Source organism: Phocoena sinus, chromosome 11 (assembly GCF_008692025.1).
Source record: "Phocoena sinus isolate mPhoSin1 chromosome 11, mPhoSin1.pri, whole genome shotgun sequence".
Taxonomy (NCBI): domain Eukaryota; kingdom Metazoa; phylum Chordata; class Mammalia; order Artiodactyla; family Phocoenidae; genus Phocoena; species Phocoena sinus.
The window spans coordinates 43,271,331-43,290,957 of record NC_045773.1 but is presented as its reverse complement, the minus strand read 5'-3'; the positions used below and the strand labels follow the sequence as shown (position 1 = coordinate 43,290,957).

At 46.3% G+C, this 19,627-nt stretch overlaps 1 protein-coding gene across 1 annotated transcript; it reads left to right on the top strand.

Annotated features, from left to right (window-relative positions):
- Positions 1-7,482: 7,482 nt before the first annotated feature.
- CX3CR1 (C-X3-C motif chemokine receptor 1) lies at positions 7,483-19,203 on the top strand. Its single transcript, XM_032650399.1, has 2 exons — positions 7,483-7,602; positions 16,415-19,203. Exon 2 carries the CDS (start codon positions 16,424-16,426, stop codon positions 17,498-17,500), a length of 1,077 nt encoding a protein of 358 aa, XP_032506290.1. The 5' UTR covers positions 7,483-7,602; positions 16,415-16,423; the 3' UTR covers positions 17,501-19,203.
- The last annotated feature ends 424 nt before the right edge of the window (positions 19,204-19,627 follow it).

The following is a 19,627-nucleotide window of genomic DNA, read 5'->3' as shown; positions in this document are numbered from 1 at the left end:
GACAGCTCTGAGGAGTGTCTGGCTTCCGGCAGATGTCATAAGCACATTCACCAGGACCAAAAGCTTTAGATCAATGTCTTCCAGGAGTGTCCAACAGCAAGAGCCACCCACATAATTTTCTAGTAGTGATTTTAAAAGTAAAGAGAAACAGGTAAAATTAATGTTAACAAAATATTTTATTAAACCCAATACCTCTAAAATATTATCATTTCAACATGTAATTAATATAAACATTATGAATGAGATATGGTACATTCTTTTTTTTATGCTGAGTCTTAAAAAAATCTGGTAAATATTTTATACTTACATGACAGTGCAATTGAGACTAGCCACATCACCACTGCTCCACAGCCACATGTGGCCTGTGACCACTGCATTGGACAGTGCAGCTCTAGACACTGCAATTTTGAAGCCATGGCTCCCCAGAGAGACCAGCCCACTGGCACAGAGAAGCTTTAGAAGAATACTCAGGGAGACAGACAGCACTTACAGCAACTAGTGTGGAATTACAAACAGGGTGCTTCCTACTCCAGGGAGATACAACCAGGCTAAGTCGTGAGCTTGGCCTGGAGCACAGCCCAGACCTCCCCTCTGGCAGTGTACCCATAAACACCCTCCCCAGTGCCCTGAGTCTACCCTCATTCATCTCTTTTTTTAAATTTAATTTTATTTATTTTTTTATACAGCAGGTTCTTATTAGTGATCCATTTTATACACATTAGTGTATATACGTCAATCCCAATCTCGCAATTCATCATACCCTCATTCATCTTGCCAATGCTTTTTTTTCTCCTCAAAGAACTGAGTGTAACTGGTCTTACTCTCTCTTTTTTTTTTTAAGTTTTCACCTGTATTATTACCTTAGGATGCTGAAAGAGGACAACAGAGCCAGTGTGATGTGGTAGAAAGAACACTGCCCAGGGCATCAGAGAAGGCAGAATCCAGTTCCTGTCCATCTTTTACCAGACCTGTGGTTCACAGTGAATCACAAGTGTCAGTACGGTGTGGTAAGGAAGAGCTCGGATTCCAAAGTCAGACTGCAGCTCTAGGTCCTGAACTGTGCCCATTTCTGTGCCTTCACATCCTTTCTGTAAAATGGGAACAGTATCAGTGTTGTTTGAGTATTAAACAAGGTAACAATTGCAAAACACTTAGCACAGAGCTTGGCACATGGTAAACATTAATAACTAGGATGATGATTATTATGTTTTACCTGTTGTTATCTCTGCATCTGTTTTCTTGGTTATAAAGTGGAGATAATCATGCCTCATGAACCTGCTTTACAGGGTTCTGTGAGGCCTACAAGAAATAAAGAATGCGAAAACACTTTATAAAACTGGGAAGCCCTTTATCAAGCCCAAAAATTACTTCTTAGTCCCACAGCCTAGCTGGGGGTCTGACTTTAAACAGCCTTTACAAATTGAGAATTGGGAAGGGGAGTCTGTGTGATACCCGTAGCTCCATCACTGGACGAGGCGAGGCCTAAATGCCCAGCTTCAGCACTCTTTTCCTGGGTAAACTTTGACTTCAGCTCTGTTTTATCGTCTCTATGATGGGCTGAGAACACCCAGCTCACAGGTCAATGGATTGAGGGTCAATTGAGCCCCTGACTATGGTGAGCCTGGCACAGGGCCTGCCTGACTTGGGGCCCTGGAGGGGACCTTGCTGCCCACACCTGCCTCAGCCAGGCCTGGGCCAGCAGTTCATGTGCCAACCACAAAGGGGAGCCTCAAAGCTTCCATTGAGGGAATGTTCACCAGCCCCACCATCAACAACCCCTCTATTCCCTGTTCCCCCCTCACCTGCTTTTCTCTCAAGGCCAGGGGGAAAGCCCTTTAGGAAGGAGTGATGGTCGTCGACCCTGAGTCTGCCCAGAGGCATCTGCTTTGGGTTCGGTAACCTGCAGAGAAACAGCCAGACACTGCATGTATGTAAATTTCTGACTTGGGGTGGACTTCCTGCCTACTCCACTCAACCTACCAGCTGAGTGGCCTGGAGTTACTCTAACCTCCTTGGGCCTCAGTTTCCTACCCTGCAAGGGAGATGGTGCCTATGGAAGAGCTTTGTAAACCGTGGCCTGAGCTGCACGTGCAGTCATGGTCATCCTTCTTATTGTCCCCATTCTGTGGGCTTGACCATATCAGATTCCCTAATACAGGAAAAGAGGGAAAACTCCCCTGTTGGCTGCCTGACTGTTAAGCTCCCACCTGAACATCACAGATGCTCAGACAGGGCCACTCCACAACAACTAAAAGACTAGCCCCACCCTCCCACATACACACCTGGACCAGCACTGGTGATTGCTGCCCCGTTACCAGGGACAGTTCTAGCCCATTTCAATACTCCCACCACCCAGGCAAAAGTTATTAGACTCCCAGTCACTGAATTCCCCTGCTTCTTGACAGCAGCTGATCCAGAACTAACCCTGCCTTCTGTATCCCTCCAAAGACTCATCCAGCACAGGCCCAGATACTTTAAGTCCCTCCCTACCCACCGTCACTCAAGAATCCTTACCGAGGGAGCATCTGGGATGGAACAGGACCACAGAGAGTGAAGAGGGTTCTAAGGGGACAGGCAGTTGCCTGTCATCAAAGCCCTGGAGACCCCAGGAGAAGGGGGCACATTGAGCAACTCCCCAATGTGTGAGGCCCATAACCCACCCTCTCGACTCTGTACAGCTTGGTCCTTCTGGCCTGTCCTCCCAGGTGAATGCTTCACCAAGACCTCTTAGAAAGAGAGTGTTCCTTCTTCCATGTATCCCCAGAATGCAGATTTTTATTACCCTGTTTGGGACCTTCTTGCCTTGAGTAGTAATTCTTCATTTCCTGAGGGCCCACAATATTCCAAGCACCGTATGATGTGCTTTACATGTGTCATTGCTAGTCCTCACACCATCCATGCCACATGGATTATTAGCCTGATTTTTTACAATAAGGAAACTCAGGCTCAGAGAAATAACTTGACCGAGGCTTGAGTGGCAGGGTCAGGATTTGAACCATGATAATGTGACTCAAGATCATTGTGGGTCTGCAGGTTCTTCACAGAACTGTAACACAAAGGCTTGCCAGTGTAACCTGCACATGCCACTCCCTCCCAAGAATGCAACTGCTGCAGATTTTTTTGTCAACAAAGCCATGTGCTTTGAGTAGAATCAAGGGGACTCCCACAGCCAAAGGCTGTCCTCTAGGCCCGTGCTGACTGCCTGCCCAGCCTGAAGCTCTGGGCCTTGGGGAATGCTGGGGAGAGGTGGAGACACAAGGAGGGAGAAGACAGTGCTTGGTGGACAGAGGCAAGACAGACCACTCCCCTGTCCTTCTGATAATTGCTGATTGTTCAATGTTCCCTGAGCTGCCTCTTTTTGCAACCTTGAAGTGTGGAAGCCAAACTGAGATCGAAACTGGAGGGATCGGGTAGAGACCCTGCCCTGTTCATCTTTATGTCACAAGCAACCAGCCCTATGTACAGGGTATGGCATGCAGGAGGTGCTTAATAAATACTCATAAGTGAGTGAGCGAACGAGTCAGGGTGGTGATGCGTGGCATATGTACAAAAGTGCAATACAGAATAGGGGTGGTTACCAAACACTACTTAAGAGTTAGCCTGCAAACGAAGACTTGTTTTGGAATAAAGGGACACTTTTGCTTCAATTTGAAGATGAGCCTGTACGACTTCTGCCTCATTCTACTGAGATTTAGAAATAATTCAACCCAAATGAGACTCCTGGAGAAGAATGACAGACACATTTTCTCTTTGTTTGTTTAAAAATTTTTTCCCAGTATTTATTTCCAGCTTTATTGAATATAATTGACATATAATATGTAACTTCAAGTGTTAATGTATAAGTTATTCTGTACTATGTGATGATTTGATACACGTATACATTGCAAAATATTTACCACAACAAGGTTAGTTAAAGCATCCTTCACCCTGTTCCTGAGTCCAAGCTTGTACAGCTCTCCACATGAAAGCCCAATAAATTGATAGATGAGGTGTTGGGACAAGGAATAGAGACTTTATTTGGAAAGCCAGCAGACCAAGAAGATGGCAGACTAGTGTCCCAAAGAACCATTTTACCTGAGTAAGAACTCAGAGTTCTTTTATACTAAAAGAGGACCAGGTGTGGCTGGCCATTGCAGATTGCTTGGTGCTGGCCAGAACCCAGAAGGGATGTGATAATCCTTTGTTCTTGTAGCAGTCCACGTAGGTCTGGTCATGATATTCCTCCAAAAAGACAATTGTTATTCTCTGTTCTGTACCTTTTTATCTCTATATGAATGGAAAAGTGTTACATCTTTAAAGGTCAAGCCTGGGAGGCAGAGCCTTGAGAAAGGGCTACTATGTGTATTTCAGGCTATAGGCATCATTCTTTCACAAAGGTGCAGAGCCAGAATAACTTAGCATAGCAAACAGGGCACAAATGTGAGAGCTAAAGGAATAGATCCAATATGGTGTCAGGTTTGTTCTTCTCTATTACAATTCTCCCCTGTCAATGTCCATTCCACAGTCTTCTGGAAAAAGGGGTGATGACCACCCTGGCTACTTCCTGCTGAACAGAGGCCATGAAGGGGTGATTGTGTAATGGAATTGATCAGTTTGGGACTGGAAGTATTCCCAAGGCCCAGGCTGGGCATGAACAGTTTGCATTGGATCCCCTTTTTATGGTCCTTCACAATACTTAGACAAGCACTTGAATGTATACATGAACTTGGAATAAGGATACCCACGAAATTCTGTGCTATGCTATCTTTATATCTTTTTTTTTTTAATACAGCAGGTTCTTTATATCTTTAAAGAGGGTTATTTCCCCTCTTTGGCCACACTTGGAGATAGTTTTATTAAAGCATTTCCTTTCTAACAGGTGGCTGTCACCAGTGTAGTGAAACAAAAGAGAAGAGCAAGAGTCATCAGTACTTATCTGGTAAGAGACTTGACTCGAAACAGCAACTTAAGATCTTCTAATGTCCCACAAGGCCAAGTTTATTTTTCTTCATCCTGTCCAGTTTCTAGAGGAGTGAGTTCTACTCGGGTGTGGTAAATCCATGGTCTTATCCTGGCTAATTTATCAAAATGAGGAGCGGGTGTTCTGCAGCACCTTGTATGGTCCTGTCCACTTAGTGGCAAGTTGATGTCCCAGTACTTGTTCTCTCCAGGTTTTGAGGAGGACTCAATCCCTGGGCTGGAAGGGGTGCAGTACCATCTCAGCTGGATAGGTGGACCTACTGGAAGCAAATTCATGAACAGAAGTTCATATAGTGCCCAATTCTTAACATAGTTGTTGACTGCTAGGTCCTTTAAGACATCTACAGATTCTCCTGCCCTGGCAGACACCTGGAATGGCCTACCACACAATATTCCTGGAGGGCTCACTTCTGGGAGCCACTCTAATCCATAGCAGGGCAACTGGCAAGACCTTATACCAAGTTGGTCTCTTGACATATTTTAGCAATGCTCTCTTTGAATATGTGATTCATTTTCTCAGTTTTTCCTGTTGATTGTGGTCTTCGGGCTGAATGTAGTTTCCAACAATATGCAATGCTTTAGATACCTGTTGGGTTATACTGGAGACAGTGCAACCGTCACTTTGAAGGGTGCAGGCAATCCAACTTGGGCAATAATTTCCTTAAAGAGGGATTTAACTTCTTCAGATGTTTTTTCTGTCCAGGTGGCTTATGCTTCCACTCATTCTGAAAAAGTGTCCACAGGGAATTCCCTGGCAGGTCAGTGGTTGGGACTCTGCGCTTCCACTGCTGGGGGCCCAGGTTTGATCCCTGGTCAGGGAACTAAGATACTGCATGCCATATGGCACGGCCAAAAAACAGAAAAAGAAAAAGTGTCCACAAGCACTAACAAGTATCTGAAGTTTCCTGCAGCTTGAGGTATTTGAGTAAAGTCTGTCAGTCTTCAGTGGGGCAGGCTCCTCTATATTGAGTTCCCACCTGGGGGTGTCTAGCAGCAGTCTTTGGATTATTTTTAGCACAAATTTTAGCCTGGCCAAAGGCAGGGAAAGGTGGCCTGACACTTAGGCCAGGGGGAGACCGAGAAAGGAAATGGGGAAGTGGAGTTCCTCAAATGCCAGCAGGTCAGCCAACCCATAGCACTGCAATCCCAGCCACAGCTGGTCCTGGCCGGTGAGTCCACGTTGGGGATGGGGAGAAGGCAAGGTGGAAGCTTGCAGTGCAGCCCCACCTTCAGCAGAGCATAGGAGACTAGGGGCACACTGGGCACAAGCTGTGAGAAGGGCAGTGGGCAGCCAGGGAAGGTCTTGTGGGGGTGTGGTCACTAACCACGCGATAAACACGTGTGTTGAGGGCCCACTGGTGCCAGACCCTGGCTAGGCCCTGGGATAGGGATGGACTAGGAAGAGGCTTGGCCTTGGATATGACTCAGGCAGCTAAGGAAGTGGTGGGAAGGCAGTGCAGCCGAGGTGGCTGAGATATGAGTTACAGTCAAAGAACCAGCTGGCCAGGGCAGGGAGCAGGAGCACGGCCTGTACAACAGGGCCCAGCCAGGTGCCACATCCCGCTGGAAGAGCCTGTGCCACTGCCCATCAGATACAGAACTTGGGTTTGACTGCAGGGTATAGGGAATCACTAGATGCCTTGAAGGAGGGAGGTGAGGGGAAACATAATTATTAAGTATCCATCAGGTAACAGGCACTCAGTAGGTGTTTTCTGTGCCAACGCCTCTCAGACTCAATGTGTTTACCAATTTCCTAACAATTTCATTAAAATGCAGAGTCTCTATATTCCATATCTTGTAATAACCTAAAATGAAAAAGAATCTGAAAAAGAATATATATATATATATATTTGTATATGTATGTATAACTGACTCACTTTGCTGTACACCTAAAATACTGTAAATCAGCTATACTTCAATAGAAAAAAATTTTTTTAATAAAACAATATAGGCATACCTTAGAGATATTGTGAGTTCGGTCCCAGAGCAGATATCACAATAAAGCAAGTCACATGAAAAAAATAAAAAAATAAAGATACATATAGAGATGAATTTTCTTTATAACAAATAAAATCTATAAGGCATCAAAAAAATGCAGAGTCTAATTCAAGAGGCCTAGGGTGGGGGTCTGAGGCGCTGCATTTCTGATAAGCTCCTAACTGGGATCACACTTTGAGGAGAAAAGCTGTAGCTCATTCAATCTGCGCCCCAATGCTGTCCAGTGAGTATTATCGGCTCCTGTTTATTGACAAGAAAACTGAGGCTCAGTTTCTGGGCTTGCCTGAAGGCACATCATTAAAAGAGCTATACTGTTCCCTGCCCTCCACCCATGTGAGGGAGATAACACAGCCCCTAAGTTATCACTCCCTCCAAGCCCCTCTTGGTCTGCTCCAGGCTTGGGTCTTCCAGGTCTGTAACTTCAGGCACTCCTGTCCCAGCTGGCCTCCAGCCTGGAGTTTCAGAACTTGCCTGTGGCAGCATCTAAAGATAGTCTACCTCACAGGAAACCAGATACTATTGGCTAACTTTGCAATTAAAGATGCTCTCAGAGGGAAGGAAAGGGAAATACTTTCTGGCAGAGTCTGCGTGGGACAGGGCGGCTGATTGGCATATCCAGAGGTTCCCTTCCCAGGTCCAGCCCAGGTAGGAGCAGAGGACTCTTTCAGCACCTGTGGGCGAGCTGGGTGGGGCACTGTGGTCAGAGGTCAAAGTCGGTTAATGATGCTGGTTTGCTTTACATGCCAACAAGTGAGACCATTTTCCAGAGGATGTTGCAGCCTAAATGTCCAAGGGGCTTGGGGGTGATGGGGCGTAGTGAGTGATTAGATCATTTATGATATGCTTAACATAGTGGAATATGATTAGAAGTGTTAGTAATTGCGTTTCAGGGACATGGAGAAATGCTCAAAAAAAGCATCATTTAAAATTGCATCTGCCAACTATTATATATGGAATGGATAAACAACAAGATCCTACGGTATAGCACGGAAAAGAATATATATGCATACACACACATACATATGAATCACTTTGCTCTACAGCAGAAATTAACACATTGTAAATCAATTACAATGTCCTAACCACTGGACCACCAGGGAACTCCCTATTATTTTTAAAAATAATTTTATTTTTTTCTTTCTTATTCTTTTAGAGACTCACATTTAACTGTTTATGCGTGAAATGTTATGACATCTGGATTTATTTATTTATTTATTTTAAAATATTTATTTATTTGGTTGTGCCGGGTCTTAGTTGCGGCACAAGGGATCTTTAGTTGCTGCATGTGGACTCTTAGTTGCGGCATGCAGGATCTAGTTCCCTGACCAGGGATTGAACCCAGGCCCCCTCTCTGCATTGGGAGTGTATAGTCTTAACAACTGGACCATCAGGGAAGTCCCTGAATTTATTTTTAAATAATCCAGTAGGGCGTGAGTGGGGAATAGATGAAATACTGATCATGAGTTGTTAATTGTTGAAGCTGGGCGATTAGTGCATGGAGGTTGTCTCTGCTTTTATATATGTTTGGAAATTGTATAATAAAAAGTTTTTAAAATAGCATTTGCATTTTACATATACTCAATGTGAATATTAAAATATGCATAAAGATTGGATGGAAGAAGCTAAAAGCTAGCTGTGGTTGGTTCTGGGAAGTTGGATTGTAGATAGTTTTGAGTTTTTTCTTTCCTGTTACTTCCATGCTTTTTTGTGCCATCTGCATTTTTTTTTTTTTTTTTTTTTTTGGCTGTGCCGTGAGGCATATGGGATCTTAGGTCCCCGACCAGGGATCAAACCCACACCTCCTGCAGTGGAAGCTCGGAGTCTTAACCACTGGACTGCCAGGGAAGTCCCAATATCTGCATTTTTTATAATGAGCAACTATTGCATTTATAACGAAAATTATTTTAATAACAAATTGCTGACGCACTTTGATGTTCAACGTTGATGTATGCTGTTATCATCATTGTGAGGACATTTGGGCTCAGAAGGTTTGTGTCATTGGAAAACATCATCTTCAGAAAGAAAGTATGAGTGGTCACAAATGTGAGTGAATTGTGACTCTTGGCAGGGAAGAAAACCTATACCACATCTCTTTAAATATCTTCCCAGGCCCTCTTCATCTTTTTCCTTAAACCTATGTTCATTGGGAAACATAACACACTCAAAGGACAGTGTGCAGGTCAACAGCTTATAAATTGATCTGCTACCAAACCAACATCCAGGCAGCAGCAGAGAACCAGGCCAGCCCCCGGCAGCCTCCCTCAGGTCCCTTCTTGATCACCACCCTTGCTCTCCCCAAAATCACCCCATTCCTGACTTTTATGGTCATTGCTTCCTTCTTTGTCCGTGTAGTTTTACCTCCTACGTATTCATTCCTAAACACTGTGGATTTTCTTTGCCTGTTTCTGACCTTCACATATGTGGGTTTATATACAGTATGTCTGCTTTTTGGTTTGCATTTTTAAAATGCATTTCTACTGTAGGAGATGTAGATGCACACACAGAAAGGTTCGTGACAGAATTGTTCAAAAACTGAAAGCCACCCAGGGGTGCATCAGCATAGAACAGATAATAATCGTGGGGCACTCACACAGTGCAATCCTATTCAGCAATAACAATGAACAGACCATAGCCACAGCAATAGCATGGATGAGATACTACCAGAAATGCTGAGATGAATTTACAGATAAATGCAAAATTGGCCCCTATCCACATGGCAGTTATCAAATGCATCACCACCAGACACAATTTCTTTTTCCATGAACAAGAATTATCGCATCATCATCAGTCATCTGTAAATTAGCTCAGACAGTGAAAGGGGGAGATGGCCCCAAAGGGTGTGCTAGACAGGACACCCAATAAAGATTTTTTGGCCTATTAAAGTCTTTTATAATTTCTCCTTATAGATCCTCAGTGTAGAATTTGAGGCTCCTCTGTTTTCCCCTCTTCTGCCTTCTCTCTGCATCCTTTCCTGAGCCCTCCACTCAGACTAAAGTGAACTTTCCTGAAGGTTCCGGGAACAGGTTGGCCCCTCCTAACCCCACAATCCTCACTTCCTTCTGTTTCTGTATAGTCCCTCACACCCTCTCTGCCTGGCCGTGGACCCAGGAAACCTCCTTATGTTCATACTCTCAGTGCCTTTGGCTTCAAACCACACCCCACCCCATGCCCACCGCCATCTTTATCAAGCTGGAAGACCCTCCCAGCCTTTAAGACTCAGCTTAAATGGTCCAATCCTTGGGTTTCCCATCACTTTTCTTATACTCTTACTAAACAATAATAAAAATTCACAGAGACTACATCTTAGACATTTTTACCTCTACAGAATTGAGCACAGTGCCTACTGTTGGGGAAATAGAATGAAAAACAAAATCTCCAACCCAGAAAAATCTCTCCATGAATATGGTAGAGAAAGAAAACTCTTTCATTACTGAATAACCATTAAATGTGATGTGCATCACAGGCAATCTGCTATGAGGTAGTAAAGACACAAAAAATCTCACCCTGGTATATGACCAGATACAACCCCTTACACACATGTTCTCAAGATACACAATGACTGGTGCTCAAGTAAGAGAACCTGACAGTCACACACAGTTCATCCCAAGTTTACCATGGTCATTGGGTTCATCATCTGTATTAGTTGGTTGGCTTCATCCAGAGGAGAAACAAACTTCTCATCCCTTTATTATCAGAGGTAGTTGTGTAACTTGGAGCCAGGTTCCTGCCCAAGTCAGGCTCCTGCCCTCCCTCTGGGACTGGGAGCCTGGGCACCTCAATATCTGCATTTCAAAGAGATGGCTCCCAGCTCTGAAGCTGACAGAGGAAATGATCACATTTTCTAAAGGATATATATCCACATTTCAAAGAGGAAAGAAGGTACAATTACATGTTTTCTAAAATAAATACTCTAAGAAAAAGGAGGCAAGTGGACTCTTGTCCCTTATTTCCAACAGGGAGAATTAAGCCTCTTATTATTTTTTTGAGTTAATTAATTAATTTATTTTGGCTGCATTGGGTCTTCGTTGCTGCGCGCGGGCTTTCTCTAGTTGTGCTGAGCGGGGGCTACACTTCGTTGCGGTGCATGGGCTTCCCTTCGCGGAGGCTTCTCTTCGTTGCAGAGCATGGGCTCTAGGTGCACGGGCTTCAGTAGTTATGGCACATGGGCTCAGTAGTTGTGGCACACAGGCTTGGTTGCTCTGCAGCATGTGGGATCTTCCTGGACCAGGGCTTGAACCTGTGTCCCCTGCGTTGGCAGGCAGATTCCTAACCACTGCGCCACCAGAGAAGTCCCAAGCCTCTTATTTTTAATTTTCACTTGTCCTTACACCAGTGTATGGTAAAGATAATTAACAGATATTGGCTTAATCAAAAATTAATTAATAAGCAAGTCCATCTCTTCTTCAGTTATTATAAAAGGAAAGTCATAGTCATTTCCTTTCTAAATTTCACAGTTCATTTTAACAGAGATAAATAAATACCATAAAGGACTTTGAGGAGGAAAGCAGAGGGAGGTGTGGCAAACCAAGAACAGGGTCAGGTCCTGTGAAGGGGTGGCTCACACACGAGCAGAGGGGCCTCACTCCATGTGTGGTTTTCTCCTGTTACTGGTCTTGGCTTGTGGTGTGTTTTGGCCCGTATAAAATGCTGGTGGGTGAGTCACGCCAAGTTGTTTTAGGTGGACTCTGCCGCAGGAATAGAAAGTCACTCAATCTACTTGTGTGGAGGATGGGGTGCAAGTTGTAAAATGTGCCCACTGCTCCTCAGCATGGAATTCAAGGCCCATCCATCTGCCCCTCTTCTTCGTTCTTGGCCTTGCTCTCTCTGCATCCTAAGGAGGGGTCTCATAAAAAATAGCTGTCATTGTAAATTGGAAAACCATCAGGTCCTTAAACTCAGGGTCCCAAGTAGCCAGGGGTGTGGGCTTGGGGCCAGACTGAGAACCTTCCTACGTGGCCCAAGGTGAATTCCAGATTTGTCAGGACTCAAAATTAACTAATTCAGCTCTCTGTCTCCAAACAGAACCTCATCTGAATGCTGGCCGCCTGTGAGCCCAGAAGCTTCGCAGGCTGCTGAGCAGCCACTCTGTGGACACGAGGCCACGCTTCCCCTGACCCAGGACTCATGCTGCTCTTTAAAACTGTTTCCTTCTGTTCGGTCATTGTTGGAAAACTGGCAGCCAGAGCTGGCCAGGCCCTCAGAGATGGTCCGGTCCAGGGCTTTCATTACATACATCAAGAAACTGAGGCTGAGCTGGAAGTGAGCTGCCCAGGGTCTGCCAGCTTATTTCAGGGTATGTGGACCCCTCTGAAGTACATGGCTCTGGAGAGCATCACTGTGTATTTGAAGACAGGAAATAAGCTGACCCTTTAGCCTTCAGCCTTTCCTTCTCCATAGAAAAGGATTCCCATTTCTTCACTACCATTGTTGAGAGCTAGGTTCTGGGGGTCTGGCAGTGAGGACCACCTAGTCATGGCTAGAGAGGCAAATAATATCCCCATCCCCTCCATTTCCCACCCACCGTTTCACTGAGGGTCAGCCTTCTGGGTCCTGAGTCTAGAAGGCGAAACCCAGGAAGAGTGTTCAGGGTCACTTCTTGAATCTTATCCTTTAAAGGGGGTCACCTCTACTATTTTTCAGTTCTCATTCTAGAGACAGGGCCTGCAGTAACATGCAGAATTCCCCTCCAAGAGGGAAAGCATGGTGCAGGGCAGGGAACACGGCTTTGTGAAGAGACGCATCTGGGTTGAAATCCTGGTTGTGTTGCTCCCTTGGACAAATTATCCAAATCTTTCTGAGCCGCTGGTGGTTATTCTGCAAGGGGGCAGAGTCATTTCCCATGAGGTGTTGTGGTGAGAATTAAATGGGGTCTTGTGTCTGGAGCATGACACTTAGCAGGTATCCAGGAACGGCAGCCTTCGCTCCTAAACTGGGGCTTTCTGAGGATAACCTCAGGTTCTAGAACCTCAAGAGCTAGTGGTACCCCCACGGGGAAAGTTGGGATCAGGGATCAAGCAATTCCTGAGTTTTGTTTGGTCCAAAGGAAAAAAATTAAGCCTCACAATTGGCATTAGACTGAACCTCAAACCCGCATGTACTCAAGGGCCTAAAAAGCCATAAAAAGAGAGCAAGGAAGGTAAACAAACAAACAAAAGAAGACTCATTGAATCTAGAAAACTAAGCAGGACATGAAGCCAAAAAAGAGGAGGAAGCAACACGAAAAAGACGCTGGGGAGAAGAAAGCGGATGGGGGCCAGCTAATGAGAGGGGAAGTGTAGAAAAGGGAAGCTGATTGGAAACAGTGGGTAATGATGACCAAAAAAATAGTTAAAAAATAAGTGAGCAGGCCTGAGAAAAGGAAGTGACTGGAGGAAGTAGAACAGGATCAGCAGTAGAGCCTGCTTGGTGTTTTTTAAAGCAGGTTCTACAAAATTCATTTCAACTTGGGTGTGAAACCCATGTGTATTCAAAGCTCAGCTTCTAGGTTCAACCCAGACTCTCCCAGCTCAGCACCATTTAGTAAAACGTTGACTTAACAGAACAGAGGGTGAGGAGACCCAAGGACAACTGAGGAGACGTGTGCGGTGCAGCCTCAGTTAGTGTGGTGGGACCTGTGTTAGTGCTTCACTCCGGCACCTATCCTTCCCCTTGCAATCCTGTCTATATGAACCTCGCTTAGTAGATGCTGTGAAGGCTTATTTCACTGGATTCTTTTTTTTTTTATTTCATTTATTTCTTTTTGGCTGTGTTGGGTCTTCGCTGATGCCCGCGGGCTTTCTCTAGTTGCGGCGAGCGGGGGCTACTCTTCGTTGCAGTGCGCAGGCTTCTCACTGTGGTGGATTCTCTTGTTGTGGAGCACGGACTTGAGGTGTGCGGGCTTCAGTAGTTGTGGCACACGTGCTTCGTTGCTCTGCGGCATGTGGGATCTTCCTGGACCAGGGCTCAAACCCGGGTCCCCTGCATTGGCAGGCGGATTCTTAGCCACTGCGCCTTCACTGGATTCTTGCACTTGGTTTCTGGTGTCCTCAGGGTCTGGGAGGCCAGTGTGCAGCCTGAGTGAAAGCCAGTTGATCTCTGGCAGCCCTTTGACCCCAAGGGCGTTAGTCCTGCTCTTGTCTGCTACCAGGAGGCCCTATCTTCAGGCTCCTGGCCCAATCCTGGGACATCTCAGAGGATCCAGAAATAAAAGGTCCACCCAGCTCAGGCCCACCTTTCCTGAAAAGGTGCCTGGATAAAGCTATCAAGTTCTAGATACTTCATGTTATTACCTATTTAATCCTCTCTATAATTCTGAAAGGAAAGTTCACTGCCCTGCTGAAGGGCTCCAGGGATATTCATGATGAGAGGATGGGGAAGGTGCAGGAAGAGCTTGGAAAAGGCCAGGATGTCAGAAATAAACAGGTGGCATGTGGCAAGGAGGTCCCCAGTCCCTCCCCTTTCCTTGCTGGGCACCTGGCTCAGGGCTGCCAAGTGTGTGCCCGTCCCCTTCTAGCCCACCTCTCCACTCTTCCCAATGACCCAGGGACACCTGCCCGAAGATTTGTAGGAGGTCCCTGTGTGTGAGGCATGCCGCCAAGAGTGGAAATCAAACCCACCACATGCAGATCTGGCAAAACTCAAGCCAATTCAAAAGCACCAAGTTCCTGGGCTTTCAGGACTGAACACAGGCCCAAAAGAGATGCGAAACGATTTTTATTGTCCTTGGACTCCTCTCGAGGTCAACTCTGCCAGCTCCTGACCCGGGGTGGGGGGCAGGAAGAGGGGGGGCTACCCCCAGCATCCGCAACTTAGGACTACAAGGGCTTGACTGTTTGTGTTCCTACACAGCTGACTGTCTGGGAAGATGGGCTCCAGCAACAAGTCACCTGCACCAAGCGGCCACTCCCGGCCGCCCGGCATCTCAGCTGAGCCATTTGAAACTGACATTTATGTCACTCAAAAATGGTTGCATATCAGCCATTTTATATGGTTCAACTTAACTTTTATTGATTAAGGTCATAGCCAGAGGCTCCTCTCTGAGAAAAGGGCATTGCTGCTGAAAGCAAAGAAAGCATACAGTTCCCTGGGGCTGAGAACTCCATCCCAGCCTGAGACGGCCCAGGTCAGAAAGGCTTGGGCCACTTCGCCCGGAAGAGTCTGGGTGAGACGCAGAGCTGGGCCAGGACACTAAGCAGAGGCTGGGAAGGGAGAAGCAAAGCCCTGGCTGGGGGGGCCCTCGCCTTGGCAGAGACACCATCTTGGTGAAACCAGCATGAAAAGTATGTAGCGGGGTGTGGAAACTCCCCTGGTTAAAGAAGCATGAGCTTTGGTTTTAGTTGTGCTGAGTGGAGGCAGTGACGACCAGGAGGTGTGCACTGAGGTTTCTGAGGGCCTATCTTGTGGTATCACAAGGAAGAGGAGGGAGTCCCAGAGGACCAGGGCAAAAGGGTTCCCCTTGCAGCCTCTGGAGTGAATCTTGGCTGGGAGAAGAGGGGATGGACAAGTGTCACTTCCCAACCTGAGCAGAAATGTCTTATCTTTCTATTCTTGTCCAGAAAAAAACAGGACAAGAACAGTGGGGGAGGCCAGGTCACAGTGAAGTGCAGGGCTGGTCATTATCAGATTACTTAGCCCCCAAGACCCAGGGCAACAAGCTAACTGAGCACAGGCCTCCATCTGGGATCCATCAGCCCTTTCATGACTGCAAAGGCCTGGATGATGGTGACACTCCCTCTTGGAGTTGTAGGATGACTGACCATCCCAGCTGGCTTAGAACTGAGGGGTTTCCGACATGTGAGACTTTCAGTGCTAAAACCAGAAGAGTCCTGGGCAAATCAAGGCAAGGTAACCACCCTAGGGTGTCTGACTCTATGTCTTATCCCTTAAGGAACAGAAAGACTTAGTTGGTTCCAAGAGGGAGAGGGAAAGAAATGGCTCTCAAAGACAAAGACGAGCCTCTGGGTGCAGGCCTGCCCAGGGCTCCGCAGTGTCTAGGACCTCTCTCTTCAGTGTTCATGCAGGAGAAAGGAAGGGGGTGGAGAATGGAAGCTTGGACTGGAAGTGTGAATTACGGCGTCCCCACCACCACACCCCTCTCCTCCCCACTCACTCGTCCTCTGTCCCCCATCCACACCCTGGTCAAGCTCGCTATCTTTCAGATGGACTTTTGAAAATCAAAGAAAAAAAGATCTGTCTCAAGCTTCAAAAGGCTTAGATTCAAGTGCTAACTGAGTCATTTACTTCATAGTTTCTGGCAAGTCACTCAGCCTCTCAGGGACTGATTTCCTCTCTGTCAAAGGGGTCTCTTATAGCCTCCATCACAGAGATTAAACAAGATAGCACGCATGACACTGGGAAAGGTACTGGTTAGACACCCAGCCAAATGTTTGCTTCTTCCAGTCTGCCTATGTAAGGGGCAGAATTCCAACCTTGTTTCTCTGAGAACTAATGCCACTAGTTGTCTTCCTTTCTCATCCAGGTGCTCACCATGCCCACCATCTCCCCTGAATCAAGTTTAGAAGACTTTGAGTATGATGAGCTTGCAGAAGCCTGTGATATGGGGGACATCGTGGCCTTGGGAACTGTCTTCCTGGCCATACTCTACTCCCTTGTCTTTGCCTTTGGCCTGGTGGGAAATTTGCTGGTGGTGTTTGCCCTCACCAATAGCCAGAAGCCCAAGAGCATCACTGACGTTTACCTCCTGAACCTGGCCTTTTCTGATCTGCTCTTTGTAGCCACCTTGCCCTTCTGGACTCACTATCTTATAAACGAGCAAGGCCTTCATAACGCCGTGTGCAAACTCACCACCGCCTTCTTCTTCATCGGGTTTTTTGGAGGCATATTCTTCATCACCATCATCAGCATCGACAGGTACTTGGCCATTGTCCTGGCCGCCAACTCCATGAACAACCGGACTGTGCAGCATGGTGTCACCATCAGCCTTGGCGTCTGGGCAGCCGCCATCTTGGTGGCTGCACCCCAGTTCATGTTCACCAAACAGAAAGAAAACGAATGCCTTGGTGACTACCCCGAGGTCCTACAGGAAATCTGGCCTGTGCTCCGCAACGTAGAAATAAATTTTCTTGGCTTCCTGCTCCCCCTGCTTATTATGAGTTACTGTTACTTCAGAATCATGCGAACACTTTTTTCCTGCAAAAACCAAAAGAAAGCTAAAGCCATTAGGCTGATCTTTCTTGTGGTCATCATGTTTTTCCTCTTCTGGACACCTTACAATGTCATGATTTTCTTAGAGACACTCAACCTCTATGATTTCTTTCCCAACTGTGACATGAAGAGGGATCTGAGGTTGGCCCTCAGTGTGACTGAGACAGTTGCATTTACCCACTGTTGCCTTAATCCCCTTATCTATGCATTTGCTGGAGAGAAGTTCAGAAGATACCTTTACCACCTGTACAGGAAATGCCTGGCTGTCCTGTGTGGCCATCCCGTCCACGTCAGTTTCTCCCTGTCCCCGTCTGAATCACAAAGGAGCAGGCGAGAAAGTGTTCTGAGCAGCAATTTCACTCATTACACCAGTGATGGAAATACATCCATCCTCCTCTGAAAACCTTGTCTCTCCAGCAAGCCTGGAGCTTCTGAGACTGACACTGAATAATTAGGACAGATTTTTAAATTTCTTACATGCAAGAAACAATGGGCCTGATGCCCAAAAGCAATCCTGAAAGTATTTTTTAGAATTGTGCTCAAAATCTGAATGATAAAGGATAGTCATGTTTCTTATTGCCAATGTCAAGAGTTTCTTGTTTACAAATTAAAAAATTCAACTCAGATTAATTTAGCCTGAAAAGAGGCAGTATCATTTGCATTGTAACATGGGCAGGGGGGTGGCAAATCCTCAGAGTGAGTGAAAACTAGAGATTGAATCTAGCTAGAACTTCGTCTCTCTGACTCTCAAATCTCTGAGTGGTAACAGAGATTCCAGACTCACATAACACAGTTTTGTCATCAGAGAGGGAATGAGACCTATATCCCTCTGATCCCAAGGTCAAAATTCCCAGGGAAGGGCTCTGATTGGCCAAGTTTGTATCAGATTCTCATCCTTGGACCAGGTGGCAGTATCCACAGGGAAGGCATAGATAAGATGGCAGCTCCTATTCCAATCTTGTGGTTGGAGATGCGTGAAGACATATTTCCAAGAAGCTGGAGGGGTGGGTGCTGCTTTGATCAGATATAACAAGAGTTGCCCACCAACTTTACCTGCGTCTAGCCCAGCCCTACCCTGATCATACCAGCCAGCACACACCACCAGCCTCTTCACCATTAAACCCCCTCTGTCATGTCCCCAAACATACAAAAGTTCCCCAGCACCTACTGCATCAAGTCCAAGCTCAAATGCCTGGCCTCTGACACCCTCCGTCATGTGGTTCCACCAACAGATTCGCCAGTACCTCCCCTTCACAAAGGACTCCAGCCACCTTGTCAGTCAGGTCTCTTCAATCCAGCCACATGCATCGCCACCTGCTCCAGAGCCCAGGGGGATAAACAGAAAAAACAGTGGCCCAAACTGAGAAGGCATGGTTTCTAGTCCCAACTCTATCACTTATCTGCTGGGTAATTTGGGGCCAACTGAACTTCAGTTTCCTCATCTGTAGAATGGACATAATAGAACTTTTCATGTAGGAAGCATCCTTTCCAGCATGAGGAACCAGCCTCTAACTCTTGCAGGTTCCAACCCTCTTGTCTGGTTCCCAGACTTCAGCTTTTCCTCCACCTGGCACTGTGCTTAAGTGGTGCTGTTGACAGAGCTTGGAAGGGCCTTGCGGGCTCTGCTGCGTGATGTAGCTCAGACACAGAGGAGGCTGGCTCCTACAGTGGCGCTCAATGGACACTTGTAGATATACAGGTTGATAGCCTTTCCTGACCCAACCCTCCCGGACTGCCTGGAACATTTCCTCCCAATCAACTGGTGGCAACCCCATCTGGAGAGAACCCCATCATTCATGCCACTGCCAACCTGGACAGCCAGGGTCCCAGGAGCAGTTTTCCCTTTCTCAGTAAACATTTGGGATGGACTGAAATTTTAAAGCTTGAAAAACAATTGTGATGATGCTAAAGAAAATATCATCTATAATCTACCCACACAGTATCTTCATCTGCCCACCAGACCTCATTCACACTCTCATGTGTTTCGAGTTGCAATCATAATGTACAGACAGTTTTATAATCTGCTTTTTTTTTTTGCGGTACGCAGGCCTCTCACTGTTGTGGCCTCTCCTGTTGCGGAGCACAGGCTCCAGATGCACAGGCTCAGCGGCCATGGCTCACGGGCCTAGCCGCTCCGCGGCATGTGGGATCTTCGCAGACTGGGGCACGAACCCGTGTCCCCTGCATCGGCAGGCGGACTCTCAACCACTGCGCCACCAGGGAAGCCCGTATAGTCTGCTTTTTTTTTCTCTTAACATTAGGCCACAAATAGCCCTCTGTTTCTATATAGTTTTGTAATTATTTCAGAAGACTCTGCCAGGTTGTGAACTCATTGAAGGCATCTGACTCCTTCTATTTCTCACTCCTTGGCAGTCAGTATATTTGTTTAACCAATGACAGAATGAATTATGTTCCATCAAGATCATGTACTATAACTTACTCATCATTACCCTATTAATAAACATTTCGCTTGTTTCCAATATTTAGCAAACACATATTTTACAGCACTTTTCTGTATAATTTCCTT

What these genes read in the sequence shown, in the direction of transcription:
- CX3CR1 (XM_032650399.1), top strand. Translation starts at nt 16,424, where the DNA reads ATGCCCACCATCTCCCCTGAATCAAGTTTAGAAGACTTTGAGTATGAT.